Raw genomic sequence first — 19,998 nt, forward strand, 5'->3', positions numbered from 1 at the left:
AGGGTCTGGAGCAGCAGGAGCAGCTGAGGGAGCTGGGGGGGCTCATCCTGGAGAAAAGGAGGCTCAGGGGGGACCTTCTGGCTCTGCAACTCCCTGACAGGAGGGGGAGCTGGATGTGGGGTCGGGCTCTGCTGACAGGGAACAAGGGACAGGATGAGAGGAGAAGGCCTCAAGTTGCACAAGGGGAGGTTTAGGTTGGACATCAGGGAAAATTTCTTCATGAAAAGCATTATCAAGTCTAGGAACAGGCTGCCCAGAGCAGTGTTGGAATCCCCATCCCTGGAGGGATTTAAAAGCCTTGTGGATGTGGCACTTGGGGACATGGGTTAGTGGTGGCCTTGGCAGTGCTGGGGGAACAGATGGACTTGATGGTCTTAGAGGGCTTTTCCAACCTAAACAATTCCGTGATTCTGTGATTCTAAACAATGCAGGAATATCAGGGTTTAATAATAATTTTTGTTTAGTAGATACGTTCAGAATTCAGATACTGGTGTGACACTGCCACACTGCCACAAGCCCAATGCCCTGAATGGAAACTGCACCCACAGGGTTGACTCAGGTTTTTTCCCTGCATTACATCACAATTAAATAATACACCAGATGATAGTTGGTATTAACTAATATAATTAAATCTCTCTTTTCAGAGAAGAATTGTACTTTTTCTGTAGCAATAAGAATAAAGGGAAAAGCCACAACAGTCTCCATAGCATGATTAGATTACATGTTCCCCATTAGTTCTTCATTACTCCCACTGTTTATCAAAAAGAAACAACTTGTAAAGAAATAACTTTTTGGGAGTTGCATGAAAAGAAAATTAGCTTGCATATTCAAGAATAAGCACTCTCAGTGACAGTAAAAAGAAATAAACAGCATTCTGAGATGACAAAGATAACCAACATCTCGATAAACTAACATGGAGATTGATCTTACTTTGCTTACAACCATTGCAAGTTCCCTCATCTCACCAGTCATGCCAATAAAAGCACTAAGGGGTTTCAATAATCGTTCCTGAAAAAGAAAAACGTAAGTTCTTGTCAGATTTCAAATATTTTTAGACAGACAAACTATTAAATACTTTTTGAAAAGCTGATACGTGGTGTAATATCAACTCTTACAGGTGTAGAAACATGGATAATAATAAAGATTTTGAAGTAAGCCATTTTTGCAGTAAGGCAGACTGGCACCATGTGAGCTGGGTGCACTGTCTGAGAAGTCTGGCTTGTGTCAAGGAGTGATTACTGAAAATTTACCTCAGCCATCCAAACTCCGTTGCTGTCTCAGCTGAGGCGAATGCTAAAAACATACTACATACTACATACTACATTCAAAGGAACCAGAATTTCACCTTCAGAAGTTCTGTGGGTTTCTGCAATTATTATTTTTTTTTCATCATAAGGCATCATTTCTATTTGTTGCTTACTTTTATGTTCAAAAAGTAAACAACTGTCAACAAATTAAGCCAGGTATGACTGTCCTTTCAAGGAGGAAATATCTCTCTCAGAAATCTAAGCCCCTTTTTAGCACTTGGGAACAAAGACAACTTTGTTGCAGTATTTTATTTTTTTCCTGGTTATGAAAAACTCATTTTATTATTGCTGGATGGAAACATGAACAGAAACACTTACTGAGGGATCTGGATCATAATTAAGGCTGTTCAAGGCAATTTCATTTGGTGACATTCTGACAGCATCCTGGATCATCCCATGGAAGTCAATTACTTGGCCCTAAAGGAGAAAATAATGTTGTAATAGGCTCTACCCACGATGGTACCTCTACATTGGACCAAATTTTGTTTGCAGTTACACGGTTTCCTTACTTCATATACAGTCCTGATTATGGCAAAAAATAGACCACAAAATCTGTGGTAGCAACAGGAGTAGAACACATATCTCAGCCATTGAAACAATTTAACTGCAGAACCTCTTATAATCTCATTCAGGAATTCAAAATTTATCTTCAGTTTTAGGTATTACCACTGGGTTTTAAAAACAAACATACTCTTCTTTCTTGAGTACATCAAAAATAGTATTTAATGCAAACAGAGCTTCCTATGCAAAGAATTGTTACCCAAATCATAAAACTCACCTCTCAGCTGATTATACAGGAACATTTTATAAAAACATAGACTCAGAAGGCTAACATTTGATATTTTTGAAAACATTTGTGTTTTTTAATCCATACATATTTCTATGGTAAATCACATACCAGGTTTCCACCAACCTTTCTAGGGTGAGGGCTGTCTCCTCCAGGTTTGCTGATTGCTGAGATGCTTAAGCCAAAGCCAGATTGGTCTGGAGTAACTGCACTGTCACTATTCTAAAAAAAACAAATAATTTTTTAAAAAGATGTGTTGCCAAGTAGGTGAATTGAAGACATTACATTATAGGTATCATCCCACCTCTTCATATATGCCCAGATGAACTGTATCATTACATGGAAGTTCCAAGAGTAATCCCATACTTGTCAGACCAACACCACTTATATTTAGTTAGGCTTCATCTGCCTGGTGACAGCAGCAAAAGCCACAGCTCTAGAGCTCAGCAGTCCAGTTATTTCATGTACAGAGCAGAAAACTGCATTTTATACCGTGGTTAAGAAGCAACGTTTATGTACAGTAGAAATTACAGGCAAGTGTAAGGCACAGAACATCAACTCAGAGATGACAAGTTATCACATATTCACTTCACAGCTGCTATTCCTGAAAAACGGTAATGTTTTGGGTTTTTTAGGGGTAAGAACAGGTCAGAGATTAATTCCTCTTGGTGCAGAAATATAGACAAGCCCTTAAAAAAAGCCTTAAAAAAAGCACACAGTGCTTGCCCACCAACCTGCTATTCCTGGATGACCCACTGTAAGGGATGATAAGAAAGTGGATTTCACAGTAATCTGAACAAAATGAGGCTCCCAAAATTGAAAATTACAGGGTCAAATTACTCCCCCAGTCTCAAACACCTTATGCACTTGAAGATGCTTACAACTGACACAAGGCTTTCTATTAGATTTGTTTGTCTTGCTTTCTGGCACTAAAGGATGAATATGCTGATATTAATGGGAAAACTGATTGCTTTCAGTGCAGGTTGGATTATATGGCTCCTTTTCCTTCAGTTTTTGCCTGTGACTTGCCCCCCAACTCACAGCCAGAAAACATGTTCTCTTTAAGTCTTTCACCTATAATCCTTGAATTACGTAATCAGTAAAGCCCATTAGTTGCACAGTCATTAATGGTGTGACTCCCATACATTTGCTGCCTATAGACTCTCAAAATAAAATCACATCAATTTCAACTGCAATGCTACCAAGGTAAAACATGTTTAAACCTGTCTGGGGCTCTCCTTGGCAGATGATTTAGGTTCTGTTGTGCTCCCAGAAGTTTTTGACGCTGGTTGTTGCACTGTCTGTTGCTTGAGCCTTGGAATATTTTGAGAAGAGCTTGCTGCCCTAGAATTAAAAAAAAAACAACAAAAACAAACAGTTTCACAACTTCTTTTTTCCTTCCAAATACCAAAATATTAGAAGACAAATTTTCAAATAAAGCAGTTTTGGGCTAACTTTGCTCTCGCTGAAGTTATGGCATCAACTTCAATCACAGCAGAGTTCTATGCTTACTGTTTACAAACACCTCACCCCACCTTATCCACACTGCAGAAACTTTGCAAATTGTCTGCCTCTCCATCTGGGAAATAAGTCTCTATTTGCCTGTAACACATCATACAGTCAGCTGCATAGCCCTGGGCTTTAATGTTCCTGCAGTATCACAACATTATTTTAACCAGGGTGCATATTGTTTTCACAGGAAAATTTTCTGCCCAGAAAAACACCCCACATGTTTCTCTTACCTTCTTGCTCTTCCCCCAGTTCGCAGCTGTTGTTTATTTTCTGCTGTGGCAAAATCAACATTGAAATAGAAAATAATTAAGGATAGGAAAAAAAAAAGGCAATTTGACTTTCTTTTTTCCTCCCTTCAAAAATATTTTTAAGCATACATTAGTGACATTGGAAATAACAATGCATAAGCAGGATCAGCGTGATTATAAGCACTGCAAGCTTGCAAAAACTTTTTGAAAACAAACTGATATTGGTGAGAGCAGTTTTGCTTCAAGTTTGTTCAAGTTTAGGCTCATTCAGTCTTTGGTTTCTCTGCTTACATTTTAAAACAAGTATCATGTTCACAGTAAAATGGGCACTACCAGAAATTAGATTAAGCACAATAATTTAATATATCACACAGAATGCTTATTTAATGCTAATAATTTTTTCACTGCTGAATTGGGAATTATGCATTTGCCTTACTCCACTCCATAATAATCAAGTTCAACATAACAAAACAGAATAAAAGTCACATTGCAATGGTGGCTATCAAACTATGCTATTTTTTTGCGTTTATATAATTTGAAACAATTTCTGTCAAAGAAAAGGTTTTTGTCACAAAATGTCGAACTCGCAAAGCCCAGATGTGAACTCATAAAGCCAAGGGTTTGTGTCCTTATCAGCACAGACCTGGTTGTTCCAAAACATCTCTCCCATCAGTGTTCTCTGTACGACGCTCTTCCGTTCAAGATTCTCACACGCTTATATAAAATAATCCTTCCCAAACAAATCTTTCCCTGAAAGAGCTTGGGAACAGAGAGGTAGCAGAGCCCACAGATAAACCTGTAATCCTGTGGGTTTGTCTATAATACTTCCAACTGGGACCCAGCATGGAAATGACCAAGTTAGTTCTGCAGGACTTGCCAAGAGTGTTGCAAACAGTTTAGTAGGAAGGAGCACCACACTAAGCCTTTTGTTTAGATACACATATCTGACTATGTGCACCCTGCAAACTACATGCAGGAGAGGAAGCTGCTTACACTTCAGGGAAAAAGGATGATGCCTCCCTGCCAACACAGTCACAACTCTGAGCCTGGGTAATGGTGGAGTACTCCCAAGTCTGAGAAGCTTTACTGACCAAAAAAAGCATCCTGAGAGCTTTTAAATGTCCCAGAGTGGCTTTCTAGGAATTGTTTTTTCACTTAGATCATGGATTGAGCCTTGACTACCACTCAGTTTGACTAAGATGTGACAAAATGCTTTGTAATACATTTTCACTCTTGATTCATGACAAATCCCTTTAGTTTTGTCCTGCAAGGCTGTTCCTTTTTGTATTAGCACCAATTAATATGTTCTAGATGTGCATACCTTTTTCATGCAAATAATCACAGAATCCTTAGGTGGGAAAAGCCCTCCAAGGCCATCAAGCCCAACCACTCCCTCAGCACTGCCAAAGCCATCACTAACCCATGTCCCCAAGTGCTGCATCCATATGGTTTTTAAATCCCTCCAGGGATGGGGACTCCAACACTGCCCTGGGCAGCTGTGCCAGGGCTGGCTGGACATCCCTCTCCATGAAGAAATTTTCCCAATATCCAGTTCAAATCTGTATCCTTCAAGCTCTTCATCCCTGATTTTTACACAGTTGTTCTTATGGCTTCTCTAAGTTACATTTTGTGCTCAAGTGCAAAACCATTCAGGCTCTCAGGGTCATGACAGAATGCTCATATTCTGACTTGCCTTATTCTGTATCATTCTTTTATACCTCAGCCTTACTAGTCTATCTCCATGAGAAGAAAGTGAATAAATATATCTATGCCATAATGCTTTGTGCTTAGCTGACATTTTCCACTATCACAGCAGTTTTTAAAAGACAGAAAAATGCCACTTTTTTGTTCCTCTACATAATGAGAGAATGGAGAGGAGAAGGGCTCAAACCCCCGTCTCTCAATTCTTATGTCTTCCATGCTAGAACTATAGGTCTGTAACTGTAAGGGTTGGAACACTAAATGCTGACATACACAAAAAGGGCTGCTAGCATAGCAAGCAAACATACATTTTAGCCTTTGGAAACAAAAGCTTTCTTTTTGGAACAGAGTCACATACCGGTGTCCAGGACCTTTTTGGTAATTTTAGGATACTTTTGAAATTTTACAAAGTAATAGCTTTCATATTCCATCAAAATTGTCTCAAGATCAACGTTGTCACAAACTTCAAAGCCACGTAAACTTAATTTCGTCTCTTGTTCCAAAGCATTTGCAGCATCGACATATCTGGTAATTTAAAAAAAGGAACAAAGATCAAAAAACTGAGAGTCATTATCTTCCTCTGATTTTTGAGAGAAAACGCAAACAATGGCATTAGTAACTATATGGTATCTTTAACTTGTCCACAAGTCTACTTATTATGAAAGTATAAACTCTATTTAAAAAAGCCTTTGCTGGTTGATCTAAAGTATTTTTTAATTATAGTCGACATTTTTGTTCCGGGAACTGAAACAATTTAGCAAAGTAAAATGCCAACAATAATGTAACAGCAGTTTACCTCTTTCTCACATCAGCCCAAAGGCCCATACTATTCATCCACCCAACAGAAGGACACAGTACAGGAGGTCAGACACACACAGTCCCACAAAGCAGAGCCCTGTTATTTAAAAAAACTTACCCTTCCTCCATTAAATAATGCAAAATTAGAATGAGGAGATTTTTCCGACGAGCTTCTGTTCTCATCTCCTCCTGTGAATTAAGACAGAACTCTAGATCAAATGTAATATTCTCTTTATTGCTGTAAACAGCATCTAAATGTAGCCTGTGGAAACAAACAAATTAAGACAACAGCATGTAAGAACTGTAAAACAACTCACTGTTAATAAACACAAGGAAAGTGGTTTTCAATCTAATTTTTCTTACACATTATCAGGGCTACTGGATGGGTAGAAGTCTTTTCCTAGAAAAGAGAAAATTACCTTGAGGTTGAACAAATAGCTTACTTCCCTTACTATGGTTATGGATGTCCAACATGTTCATGCTGCTGCAGACTCCAGGGTAGGACTCTTGCAGGCTTCAATGCCCAGTATCTCCAGGGGCTGTGCAAGGAAATCTAGCACTCCAGCCTGCCTGTGTCCTTCCCTTGCAACTAGAAACATGTTCTCTGAGTGCTTGGAGGAGGGGATGGAGAACAGGTCTGGGATTTGCATGGCTCTACTACGAAGACCAGCTGTAAAACTGTTGGCACCTCCTGTTTCATGGGCCTGGACATATAAACACAGCAAATGAAACACAGACACTTGCAGAATTGTAGTGGGTTGGGGTAGCACTGAACTTGCATGATTTTAACACAGGAGTGACCAAAAGCGGGTCTCAACACACAGAAATTTCAATATGGATTCAGTCCCATGGATTCCTTGGCATAGAGTGGAGAACCCAAAGTCATTCACAAACAGTTCAGCAATAAAAACAAAGCAGTGCAAAACACCTCTGTCTTCAATCAGTGAAGCAACATCAGGGGGAGCACCAGGTCCAATATCAAGTAGGGCAAAAGGGGCAGTGGAAACAGAAATCATGGCAGATGCTGGAACAAGGTCTAACTCCAGTGGAATACGCTGTCTTCGTTGAGTGACTGCAGAGAAACCCTGAGATTTTAGGGTCATAACTGAAGTTGCTACATGGAAAGCTCTACAAATCAGCAGGTTGACTCTGGCCTGCCTCACTGGGACTTGGAGCTGGGACCACAGGAAAAGCAGGTAGGGCCAAACCCACATTTAGGGAAATAAATTCTTTCTCTCTTAGGATGCTGGCATTCAGCATTGGAAGATGGAGTTCATGATCCTCATGGGTCCACTCCAACTTGGGATATTCTGTGTATTCTATAATTCTATGATTATTTACGAGGACCCAGTGTGAGCTGAAAGAGTGGCACGCACTTAGTGGATGGGGTAAGAGCAGCAATTTCTGTTGCTTGCATAGCACAGAAACATTTCTGATCACACTGCACAGAAATGCTACACAGGCTCCCACTTCCCCCCAGTTCCCCTCCCTCCTACTCCAACTGAACAGCACCTGCATCCACCCCCAGGAAAAGCCCAGCCCAAGTGTGAGACCTGCAGGTGACAGACCCAAAGACCTCCATCCCCTTCATGCTGCAAACAGAGCCCCAGCACCTGTGGCAATGACTTCTGCTGCTCTGCCTGTGCCTGGCACACAGACATGCCAGAGAATTACTACTGGCCAAGGCTTATGTTCTCAAATCCCACAAGACGCCCAGAAGGAATATGAATACAAAGAGACAATTACTCTATCCTTCATGATGATCTCTTGGAAGGAAACGTCATTATAGTAAACTGCTGATATTGGAGAATCATGTATTCCTAAAATCAAAGGTGCTTTTGGGTGATGCAAAACCAATTTACCTCTTCAGCATGCTGCTCCTTTGCCAGATTAGATCTAACTACTCCCTTTACTCTGTACTGTGGATATCACGTAGCATTCTGTTGCTAATTTAAATACTTGAGATAGCACAGTCAGCTATTGTTTCATTTTAAAATAAAATCTGTCAGCCTGTAAAAAGTACTGGGTAGAGCAGGGAAAAGGTAACCCAGTACAGCAAGTATTTCCTGGGATGTTTCCTTCAGTCGTGGGGCCACCTAGTGTCACGACTAAGAAAGGGCTGGGGCTTGCTCTTCACAACACTTCCTGCAGAGTGAAAGTGTATTTGCGATTCACATATTACTAAAAAGATTCATAGACTCTTCATTCTGCTCTTCTAGAAAGAAGAAAAAAACTGGCTGGGGAAAACTGAAGAAACCATACCCCATTTCTAGCCTTTAGATACTTCGATACCATCTTGATGAAGTTTTTCAGAGTCCATAAGGAAGCTACAATACTGTTGCATTTCAGTGGTGGTACCAAGGTAATTTTTCTGTACCATTCTGGTGAGAAAAGAAAACTGTGCAAATGCTTGGTAGATTAGCACCACTTGAATGAGGCAGACTGGTTCCTCTGAGGTGCTGCAAAAAGAAATGAACCAGTTCTGAGAACTGTCATAAGGAAAGAGAAAACACGGACATCCTGGGACAAAAGGATCTTTTCCTTCTTAATTTTTGAGGTGTCAGTGCTCAGAAAACAGATTTTAAATTGTGGCCCTTTTACCATTTCTCCTGGATGATCTGAATCTTCTGAAACACAGTTGGAGGTGCAAGAAGGAAGGTGAGAATCCCACCTGGACATTCTTTGAAATGCAACTGCTCCTGATGGTTTCTGCTGAGAAAGATTAACTGTTGTGTTTGCCCACATATCAAAGGGCAAGGTCACAGCTATCTCTGAATATTTAAACCACAGTATGTAAACACAGTAGCTGCCACAGAAGACAAACACAAATCAAGTGTTTCATGTAATAAACATGGATACTCTTGACAAGAGAGGAATTGCCTCTGCCTCATGAACTGACAGGGCTCACTATCCATGCTTGGAACTTCCCTTGAAAAGAGTTTGCATTCTGGTATGTCTTCTGCTGCTGTTCATCCCTCCGGGTTACTTCTGCTATCCCTAAAGCATTTTAAGTTCTAGTATAATTAGTGATACAGTGATTGGCAGCATCTCAAATACTGTGTGTAGAGACTTGCTTTGGGTATAGTACAACATTGTGCCTACGTATGAGACACTTCAACCTTGACATAGTAATGTTCTGGTTGCGCTGACCAAGAGAAGGAAAAGTGAACCTTTACATCCAAAAAGGGACTCATGTAAAAACCAGCAGAGTTTAGACTGAGAGGTGAATTCTGCCTTTCACTCATGTTAAGAACGCAAACAGCAATGGTTGATTTTGAGAAGTCAGATGTGTCCAAAGAAAACTAACTAAGCTGTTGATCAGTTGACCAACTGACAACGACTTGCATTAGGTTGGATCTAAAACACAGAACAGAGATATCTCTGGTCCAAGTTCTGTGAGGTTTCTATAAAAGAAAAATCAAGGACCTTGCATTATGTTGCTGTTACCAGATCATGAATCTGGTGAGTCAGTGGTGCACAGATCACTGCTTTTTTGACCAATCCTATTCCTGCCTTCACCAGGCCTATTGTACCACATACTCTTGCCAGACGCCTGTGTCAGTGCCACCAACAGCTTTAGCTGTTCCCTTAAAACAGCTCTCTGCCCACCCCTGTCTGCTGTCCTGAACTCCAGTTTATCCTCCAGGGACTGACCCCCACTGCAAACATGTCCACAAAATATGGCCACAGTACAGACAGACACTAACACTGCCCAGGGCTTCTGCTGTGCTCAGAGAGGAAATGGTAAATCTTAACACAGCATGAAAAAATAGGAGTGCTTACGAGTGCAAAGTTACTTAAAATTCAGTTTAGCTTTATAGCGATTTAGCCGTCCTGTTTAATTAGTATTTAGAATTGCATGTTGTTTATAGCCACTGGTATTTCAATAGATGTTTAAATGTTTAAAGTTTAATAAGCTTCCATTCTTAAAAGAACAAAAAAATGTATGTAATTAAATTTTCAATTACTATAGGGGATTTTGGGGTCCCTGAAATTAATAAAAGCTTAAGGCACTTAAATGTGATCTTGTTTTAAAAACTAAATAGTTGAGCACTTAACTAATTAGCTTCAACACTTATAGTGCTATTTTATTTATTTCTAGCTTAACAAAAGAGCAGTACATACTCCTTTCTATGAGTCATTTAAAATTAAGCTCTAATAGAGTTGTGCATCTTTAAATGCAATTGTTTGTTTAGTCATTTCCACACCTTTTACTAAAATGCATTTACATTATAAATCAACCAAGTCTCTTGTGTAATTCCATCAAATTAATGGGCCTACTAAAAGATTAATTTAACTCTATAATGTTTCATTATCTTTTGACCCTATATATTCTACATTAACATATTTGTTAGGATGGGAAAAAAAAAAGGGTTGCAGTGTAAGTCACGGTCTGGGGAGCTTGGGAATGAGAACTATACTGCATTAGCATTGTGTCTGTGTACATGCAACTGGGGCAGTCAATAGGATGAGTTCAGAGGGATCTGTAGTCAGGAATCCAGGCTGTCATCACACAGGGAAAGAATTTATCACGACACACATGCAGTGTCCCTTCCCTCTTTGTCTTTAGGATTCCAGGCCGCTGCCAAGTACAGGGTTCCTCGACATCAAGCTGGCACCATGTGCCAGGATAGAGAGGCTTCATGGGCTTGCCCAGTTTTCCTCCCCCCTCCATCACCCTGTATCCCCACAGCTTTCTCTCCCCCTTATTGCTTTGGATATTTGCAGCCTTGACAGGCTTTTAGAGGGCTGAATGTTCAGTTATTGTCTGGTTTGCTGACAGTACTTTTTGAGAAACATAAGCAGAGGAGGGAACTGGTGAGTTTTAAACAATGTATAACTTGGCTGCCACTGAATAGAATTTCCCAGGACAAAGAAAGAGCGCTCTGCCCTCTTCTCTCTTCCAAATTACACACGGCTGCTGCAAACAATAAGAGTTGGCAAAGTTTTCAAGGATTACAATGAGCTTTCATAATTAAAGACATACAGCAAACTCACCACAGAACTTATGGCTGTCCTAGCAGTAGGATGCACCCGACACTGTTACATGTAAAATCAAGAGATATTTTACAATTTGAGTTTGGTGCACTGAAAACAAAAAACCTTCTGATTTCTCCCCCCACTGCAATGTTGTCTTTCATTAATTCATGCTCCAATTTTAAGAGCCACTCACAGAGCACTATTATTTCCCTCTTTTAATAAGAACACTGCTGAAGACAGGTTTTACACTGCCAAGACCTCACTAATTTGAAGTGATACATATTACGAACACATAAAAATGAATGGACACAAAGTATGGTGAATTATACACATTAAGGATGATGGATTTACAAATTAATTAACAATTAACAATAAAGCATTGATCAATAAAGCATTAACTCTCCCACTCCTTTGTAGGAATTTGCAAAGTCTTACTGCAGTTCACAAAAATATTGTTTGTCAAGGGGCATTCACAAAGCAAACACAGGAAATATTTTACAATTAACACCAGTGAAATGCCTCACAAGACAAATTTATTTCACTGTAAGACTACACTGGGTAGCTGTGAACAGCTATGGAATTGCAGTGCATATAGGAATTTTTTTTTTAAACACTTTTCCCCAAAATTGCTAGAAAATAATAATTTCCATTCTGTAGAACAGATTACTGGGAAAATGCAGTACAGATAAGGGCAGGACTATGGAGTTAGAAATCCCAGTAATTACTTAGTGCTACAAATTAAACATATAGCAGTCTAACTTAGAGATACTCCATTGGAATACTGGAATTCAGGAACCAAACAATAAGTAGCGAGGCTCCCTCCACAGAAGGGAGGCAAAACCTTAGAGCACAAACCGAAAAATCCTCTTGGCAGCTTCATTTCAAGTCACTAATTAAAAAAAGGACTCCAAACTTCTGCTCCTCTGTGGAACACAACTCCCTTCTACTCTGTACCCAAACTACAGATTGCTATCTTCACATCCACCCTGCCAAAAGGCTGTGGAGAAGCCAGCTCACAAAGCACACCAACCCAAACCCAGTGGTACAGCTGACAGAGCTTGAGCACCAGGCCCTCATCCCACAGATGTTTCTTCATTTAGTAGCCAACATCATCCTCGGGACCAAGGCCACCCAAATACCCACTGGTGAGGTAACAAATCAGATCCCTTCTCCTCCTCTTTTCCTCCTGCACCTCAGTGCTGTTTCAATACCACACTTTAGGGGTCCATTCCCAGTGGCTGGAACTTGAATCCACTTCAAGGCTCAGAAAGAGACTCTGCAGGAGGACGACATTCCTAGGAAATATATAACCTACTAATACTTCCTCAGGAGAGGGAGCAGAGGGGCAGGCACTGATCTCTTCTCTCTGGTGACCAGTGACAGGACTCAGGGAACGCCTGGAGCTGTGCCAGGGAAGGTTTAGTTGGATCTCAGGAAACGATTCCTCCCCCAGAGGGTGGATGGGCACTGAACAGGCTCCCCAGGGCAGTGGGCACAGCACCAAGGCTGCCAGAGCTCAAGGAGTGTTTGGACAATGCTGTCAGGGACAGGGTGGGATTGTTGGGGTGGCCTGGGCAGAACCAGATGATCCTTGTGGGTCTCTTCCAACTCAGGGTGTACTGCGATTCTGCAAGAGGTTGACATAACCTAAAGCTCAGTCTCAGTGTTCAGTATGATATAACTTTCCTAAAACTTTAATTAATGGTAGCAGTTAGCTGGGTTCCTTTTTTTTTCCTTACAAACTCTTGTCAGTTTGATCATTAAATCACCAAAGCTTTGAGTTTCTCTAGATTAGCTCTGATGAGCTTCAGCAAACAAAGCTTGAGGGAGTTGAGGATTAGACATCTGGGTTTTTAAATTTATGACCCTTCTAAGACATGTTGGAGTAACCAGAAGACACAGAGGAGATTAACAAAGACATTACACCCTGAGAGTTAGAGACTCTCTGTCTAAGGAAGAATGATAAGAGAACCAAAGAATGTGGACCCAATTAGACAATAAAGGACAGAAGACTAATTAAATGAAGATAATTGTGTAACTTAGAACCAATTAATGTCACTTTCTTTGTTTGCTAAAATGTATAAATATGTGAAAAGTCTTGCAAGGGACTTATGTGGCTGGAATGATTCACTAGGTGTCTCTGGTCAGAACAAAGCAATGCCTGGCTCAACAACACTTAAAGGTGGTGTTGGAGGCTTTCACTTCTTCCGGACAAATTTCGGTGACAACAGAACCCCTCCCAGAACTCCTCTTTTTTGAGGAATCTTGTGCTTTCCAGGCACAGTGAGAACAGGGATTGGTGTATGTATGCACAGCACCCAATAGCACTATGGGAAAGGCTTTTAGCATCCCTGCAGTCGCCCGCACTCCGGTGTAATTTGACCAGCAGATGGAAGCAAAAGAACACGCTACAAAATTTAGCTAAATCCTGCTGTTTCTGGGCTTTCTGGGGGAAGAATGAATAACAGAATGGTTTGGGTTGAAAGGGATCTTTAAGGATCATGCAGTTCCAGCCCCGTACCATGAGAAAGAACACTTTCCACTAGACCAGGCTGCTCCAAGGCCCGTCCAGCCTGGCCCTGGACACTTCCAGGAATGGGGCTGATGGGGTGGGGGCGCGGCGGGCAGTACAGCCGTGACCGATGGAAACAGGGGCCGGGGAAGGGAGGAGCACGGACTGTCCACTTTCGCTGTGCCTGGTGCTCCAGGACCATGAACAGAGGGGCTGTGAGGGGTCCGTGCCCGTCCCTGCCCACCACAACAGGCCTCGGCCCCGCCGCCATGACACCCCGCACACCCCTGCGCATGCGCACTGCCGTTGCCATGGCAACAGCGACGCGCGGCCACCCGCCCTGCCGGATCTCACCGCTTCTCTCGCCTGGTAGGTGGTTCTGAGCGCCTGGCAGGACAGCTCCATGGCGACGGGGAATGCCGGCGGCAGTACCAAGGGGAATGCAGCCGGGAATGCCCGAGCCCGCACCCCGCCGAGCCCCGCGGGCGCCGCGGGGGACAGGCCCCCCCTGCCTCCCCGCGCAGCCAATCGGAATGCCGGAAGGTGAAAGACTGACAGGAGGAATGACCAATCAAGAGTGAAGTAGAGTGATGGAAAGGCGGGGCTAGCAGCGGCGCTGACCAATGGCGCAGGGCTCACCTGAGCGGCGGGGATCTGTGAGGGGAGCGGGGGAGGGTCGGGCTGAGGGGACGGAGGGGTGCGGACGCAGAACAGGCCAGACTAGGCCAAACCATCCCAGAACATGACAAACAAACCCAAAACAAGTGAAACCAACCCAAACCATGCCAAAATATGCCGAACCAAGGCAAACCAACCCAAAACAAGCCAAGCCAACCCAAAACATGATGAACCAACCCAAAACATCCCACAACATGCAAACCAAGCCAAGCCAACCCAAAACAAGCGAAAACAACCCAAACCAATCAAAACCAAGCCAAAACAAACCATTCCAAGAACATTCCAAGCCAAGCCAAACCAGCACAGCCCTGCCCACCTCAGTGTTAAGTACGCCAGGCTCACCTGACACAGCCGAGGGGTGTCCAACTAGATGCAGACTCCACTCGGTCCCTCACATCAAAGATGCTGGCAAGTGTTAAAATGGAGACCATGCCCCTGAGGCACCTCAGGGCTGAGAGAAGGGCCCTCCTCGGAGCACAGCTCGGCTGCCTGGTTGTTGCAGCCTCCTGGGTTCAGGGTGTGATTTATTGGAGGGGTCAGTTGTGCCTCTTGGATACTGTCCGGCTTCAGCCCAGCTGGAGGAGAACCTATGATCCTGGCAGAGGTTGATGAAACCTAAAGCTCTGTCTCAAGACCTCTCCCAAAACTTGTCTTTTATGAGGAATCGTGTGCTTTCCACTCACAGGGATTGGTATACTCATGCATAGCACCCAACAGCTCTGTGGGAAAGGCTTTTATCATCCCTATTCCCAAATCCAACAGCTGCCCAGTTTCACCAGCTGTTCTTGGACAGCGTAACTACCAGGTTCTCACACCCCTGCAATGCAACCTGGTCTAATGCAAGGTGTCCCTGCCCACTGAAGGGGGGTTGAAATGAAATCTTTAAGGTCCATTCCAACCCAAACTGTTCTGGGATTCCATACCAATGCTTGCTTAGCATCTCATCCTCAAAAACATGTTTTCCAGACATCCAGACCTTCCTTCAAACACACTCCTTAGTACCACTGTCAATACCCCCTTATTCTTGTGGTATCACTGTTCCCACTCAGGATGTTTCCCCTGCCCTTTTCTTAAACTTTCCCATTCCAGTGTAGGCCAACACAGGCTTTATGTTCCCTTGAGCTCCCTTTAACAAGTATCTCCAAGTGCACATACCTCTTACAACCCTTCCCTCCCTCCTTTCAGTATGTCTCAATCTCCAGGATGTCCCAATCGAAAACGTGATTTTGGTGTATCTTCACAGCTCAGATAGTTGTGCCGCAAATGTAATGTACTTTCACTCTGTTAAGCATCTAATTAAATATATATCTCTTTTATTAAATCTGTCCCATAAAACATGGAGTTTTTTCAAAGTGGATAAGATTCATGTTCCTGCATCTAAGTCAGGTCCCCTCCTACTAGAATTTGCATTCAGTCTTTTTTGCCTTAACGTGGTAGTAGAGGGGATAAGTTTGTTTTTCCATTATTGGTTACTTCTGTTTTGTGGCTCTGAAAGAGAGGTGAAGAGAATTAAAGTTAGGATTCAAGCCATCCCAATAATGTTTCCAAGTTCATTACTGTTGGGAGAATAGCCTTAGTTTGAGGCTGTGCTCCACTGGAGAGAGTTTTCCACCATGACTGTTAAAGGAGTAGTGGTATCTTAATATGGGGTTTTCTATTGTTTTGATGGATAAAGAGAGAGACTATTCAAATTGGAACAATTGGAACAAAACTTGAGAGTAATTTTCACAAGAACTGTCCATGGAGGCAAATGTCCACCTACAGCCAGGGAGGCTGTGTTCAAGACTTTGAAATCTAGGCCTATGTTAATAGGCATAATTAAATAAAAATAATAATGTTCAAGTAAACAACTTGATAGCAAAATTTAAATATTTTCCTGTTAGACTTATAACCAAAATATAGGTGTATCGCCTTAGGATGGGCAAGCAAAACATGTATTTAATCTGTGCTTTGACAGCTCTAGACCTCACAAAAGAGGGTTGTACACACTGACCACGACTTAAACATTTTCGCCATCCACTTTTAGTGTTACCTTAAAGTAACATGTCTTACCTTAAAGTAAATGACTATGGGACAGGAGAGATGAGGGAGAAGCCTAAGGCTGACCTTATAAAGTTCTTTCCTTTAGATATAGCACACACAGAACAAATCTACTTTCCAGTCAGTCACCCCAGACTCCCAACCCTGCTTGCAGTGCGCACTCCATTGTCTATTAGCAGCTGGTTCAGAAGCACAGGAGGAGTTTGAGGAGGTATAATGTAGATAAGAGTAATTGCTGCATGGCTGGGAACAGCTGTAGACTGATGGTTTTGATTCATTTTGGTTTGTTGTTTTTTTTTTTTTTTTTAACTTTTTATTTTTAACTGTCTGCAGAGTTTGTGGAAGGCTGGGAGGGTTTGTTTGGATGCTCAGATGTCTTTCAGTAGACACAGCTGGGGGAACAGACAGTGCTTGTGTTGACATACCATTCATAGTGCTAGAAAGATTACTAGAAAAAGATGAAAACAGATGGATTGTTTTTCCCTAATAAGCCTCAGTTTAGGGGGCGGGATGCTTAGCACCTATAGGCTGCCTTCTTGCCCCAATTATAGCCTATTGGGGAAAAAAAAATATAAAAAACTCCTGTGATAACCTGTCAGATGGGGTTGTGAACTGAGTGCTTTGGGGAAGGGTAGGTTTCCTGCTCCTCGGATGGCTGCTGATGAGAAGAGTGCTGAGGCCTGTCCTGCAGACCCCAAACGGGAGAGCCCGCAGAATGGTTTAGAAGCTGCAGCAACACGTCACCAGAGGAAAAGGAGGAGGGGAAACAGGCGGTATCGGAAGAGTCAGTGCAAGAAGAAGCATCAGAACCTGGAAGGATGTCAGAGACTTGAGGTAGGTTTCTTAAAAGTTTGTAGGGAAGGAAAATGTTGGAATGGTTGAAATTTTGGTAAGGTGGCCTGGTAACTGGGGAGTGCCAGCCTAGAGTTGATGTGTGTGTGAGGAGTTCTGATAAAAGAGCAGGATTTTTGAAGAAGTAGAGCAAAAGGGGAGACTGATTCTTGTTACTGTAAAAGCAGAAGAGGGAGATTTGAGAGAAATTTCAGTGTGGAGATAATGGAATGGGAGAGGGTATGACTGTGGCCTATGCTTTTGTGAAGTAGGGACCTAAGAAAAAACTTGAGGACCAAAAGTATAGTTGTTTTATTTGGTGTTGGGGTGGTTTTTTTGGCTTGTGTTTTTCTTTTTTGTTGTTGTTGTTTTTTGGTTTTGTTTTGTTTTGTTTGTTTGGGGTTTTTTGGAGGATATGGCTCCAGAGATGTGTAACAAAAAGGTTGCGAGGAAAAGGTGGAAGAAAACAAAATACAATGAAGGAACTCTAAGAAAAAAATTAGGATAAGCTACTATGTAAACTCTTATTCTCTTAGGCATGTGAGGTGTTAAAACATAAACTATTGTTAGCTCTTATCCCAGCAGATATCAAGGATGGGATTAATGGGAATATTGAAAGATGTGGTTATGAAGTGAGAGGTGAATGTACACGAGAAAAGAAATGCCTGGCTCTGATGTGACCTTGAACATTGTTGTCTCTCCCAGTGTCCTTGCAGGAAGGAACCTGTGAGGATGTGCAAAAAGGACAATGAGAAAGCTCTGGTCTGGTTGTGCTTTTAATGATCTCAGAGAGCCTAACCTACACCTTGCCCCTTTAGTCTAGTATTGAATTGCAGGGAAACACAAGCATTTGATGGACTTGGGAGTTGAACCTGTACAACGGTGTGGCAGATGGCATGTCTTATTAGCCTGTGAATTCTTGGTTTTGACTAACAAAAGGGGCTTGAAATTAATAAAGTCCATATGTTTAAACCTTCAAGGAAATGGATGTCCTACGACCAAGCACAGAACCAGTTTATGCAGAGGACTAAATATCTGTACCTATGGTCAAAAACTTTAGCACAGCTAAAGGTTTATTTTAGAGTAGCTGACAGTAAATAAAAAGGAAAGCCTGCTTCAGAAAGCTATTGCAAAATTACCACTAGTAATGGTAATTATTGAGTTTCCTGGTGTCCAGGTCTTGTAGCAGTATTAAGTGTCCATAGCTGGTGTGTATGATAGAGATCAGTATCCTCTAGAAAAGCTCAGCTATTTGTTCCCAAAATTGTCTGCCAGCATCCCCCCCAGCAGAGCAGCCTGGATCCTTGGCCCGCTAGTTACTGTTGTAGTCACGGCTTTGAATCTGTCAATTGTACTGAAACAGCTGCCTTTTGGTTCATATGACCAAATATGTCTTGCATTTCAGACCTCCTTTCTCTTCCAGTGTCTCTTCATTTTCTTGTTGGGGTTGGTTTGGCTGCTTGCCTGTTAGTTGGCCAAGTCTTTGCTATTTTTTATTGCAATAAATTGGTTGTTTGGTTTAACGGCCCAGTTGCCAACGAAACTGAATATTGTGACTAGGTAATTATTGTGACTAGATAATGATCTCTGGCTGCTTTTGAAAACAATATTCTCAGCTGTACCTCAATGTTTATTTTTCTGTAAATGTCTCAACATTTCCCTTGCAGCGGGAAACCCATTATCCAGTTTTTGAAGCTTACTGCTGGTGACATTTTCCCTTCATTTTTTATTAATAAAACGTGCTGCATCATCATTATAACACAAATTATGAGAGAGTGCTCTTGATTGGGTGGATAAACTGAGAAAGCTGTAAAATCATAACCTTTCCATTTAATCCACTTCAATCGCAATACCGGGTTATTTTTTATTTATTATTTCTGTGATTTGCTGTTTTTCTTTTTCTTTTTGTAACAGAACAATTCTGTTGAAGAGCTGAGTGTTAATCCTGGAGGGGAGGGAGCACGACAGGTGTGTCCATTTCTGGGCTCCTCAGTGCAAGAAAGACTGGAGAGAGTCCAGTGAAGGGCACAGAGATGATTACGAGTCTCCTCTGATGAGCAGAGAATAACTGCAGGAGCTGCACCTGTTTAGTCTAGAAAACTGAGAGGGCATAAGTAATGCACATAAACATCTCAAAGGTGGGTGTCAGAGCACGGTGCCAGACTCTTTTCAGTGGCGCTCAGCGACAGGATGTGGAGCAGTGGCCGTAAACTACAACACAGGAAGCTTCACCTCAACACAAGGAATAACTTCTTCATGTTGAGGGTGAGAGCAGTGGAACAGCTGCCCAGGGTGGGCATGGAGTCTCCCTCTCTGGAGACATTCCAAACCCCCCTGGATGCCTTCCTGTGTGACCTGCTCCTGGTGACCCTACTTTGGCGGGCGGGAGGGCGTGGACTGGATGATCTCCAGAGGTCCCTTCCAACCTTAACAATTCTGTGATCCCACCGGGATCACGTCCATGACGGCTGGATTTCCTGCCACCCCGCAGCTGCCGCAGGAGCCCCGCGGCGCGGAGTCAGGGCCAGCACCGGCAGGTGTGTCTGCGCCCCAGCGGGCCGATTTCCCTCACGGTTCCCGGTGTGTCTGTGGCACGCCGGCCCT

The 19,998-nt window shown here is 42.4% G+C and overlaps 2 protein-coding genes across 15 annotated transcripts in view; one reads left to right on the forward strand and one right to left on the reverse strand.

The window, feature by feature from the left end:
• The window catches only part of KATNAL2 (katanin catalytic subunit A1 like 2), a 31,258-nt gene extending 15,558 nt beyond the window's left edge, over positions 1-15,700 (reverse strand). Inside the window, exons 1-8 of one of the 6 annotated variants that reach the window (XM_032675037.1) lie at positions 15,679-15,700; positions 6,472-6,542; positions 5,914-6,080; positions 3,837-3,879; positions 3,318-3,438; positions 2,206-2,316; positions 1,626-1,724; positions 931-1,008 (exon numbers count right to left, since the gene is read on the reverse strand). In XM_032675037.1, the coding sequence (XP_032530928.1) occupies positions 931-1,008; positions 1,626-1,724; positions 2,206-2,316; positions 3,318-3,438; positions 3,837-3,879; positions 5,914-6,080; positions 6,472-6,536 (684 nt within the window). In that variant the 5' untranslated portion in view covers positions 6,537-6,542; positions 15,679-15,700. Of the gene's footprint in view, positions 1-930; positions 1,009-1,625; positions 1,725-2,205; positions 2,317-3,317; positions 3,439-3,836; positions 3,880-5,913; positions 6,081-6,471; positions 6,616-14,199; positions 14,359-15,678 lie in introns of those variants that run through there. The other 5 variants (XM_032675033.1, XM_032675034.1, XM_032675032.1 and 2 more) reach the window with 5 other exon arrangements.
• Positions 15,701-16,865: 1,165 nt separating this feature from the next.
• Positions 16,866-19,998, forward strand: part of PIAS2 (protein inhibitor of activated STAT 2) — a 28,795-nt gene continuing 25,662 nt past the window's right edge. For 4 of the 9 annotated variants that reach the window (XR_004354409.1, XR_004354407.1, XR_004354410.1 and 1 more), the window contains exon 1: positions 16,874-17,397. Coding sequence is in view for 3 of the 9 variants with exons in the window: in XM_032675026.1 (XP_032530917.1) it covers positions 17,215-17,397 (183 nt within the window). In the remaining 6 variants the exon portion in view is untranslated. Of the gene's footprint in view, positions 17,398-19,998 lie in introns of all 9 variants that reach the window. The other 5 variants (XR_004354405.1, XR_004354406.1, XM_032675026.1 and 2 more) reach the window with 4 other exon arrangements.

Source organism: Chiroxiphia lanceolata, chromosome Z (genome assembly GCF_009829145.1).
Source record: "Chiroxiphia lanceolata isolate bChiLan1 chromosome Z, bChiLan1.pri, whole genome shotgun sequence".
NCBI classification, from domain to species: Eukaryota; Metazoa; Chordata; class Aves; order Passeriformes; family Pipridae; genus Chiroxiphia; species Chiroxiphia lanceolata.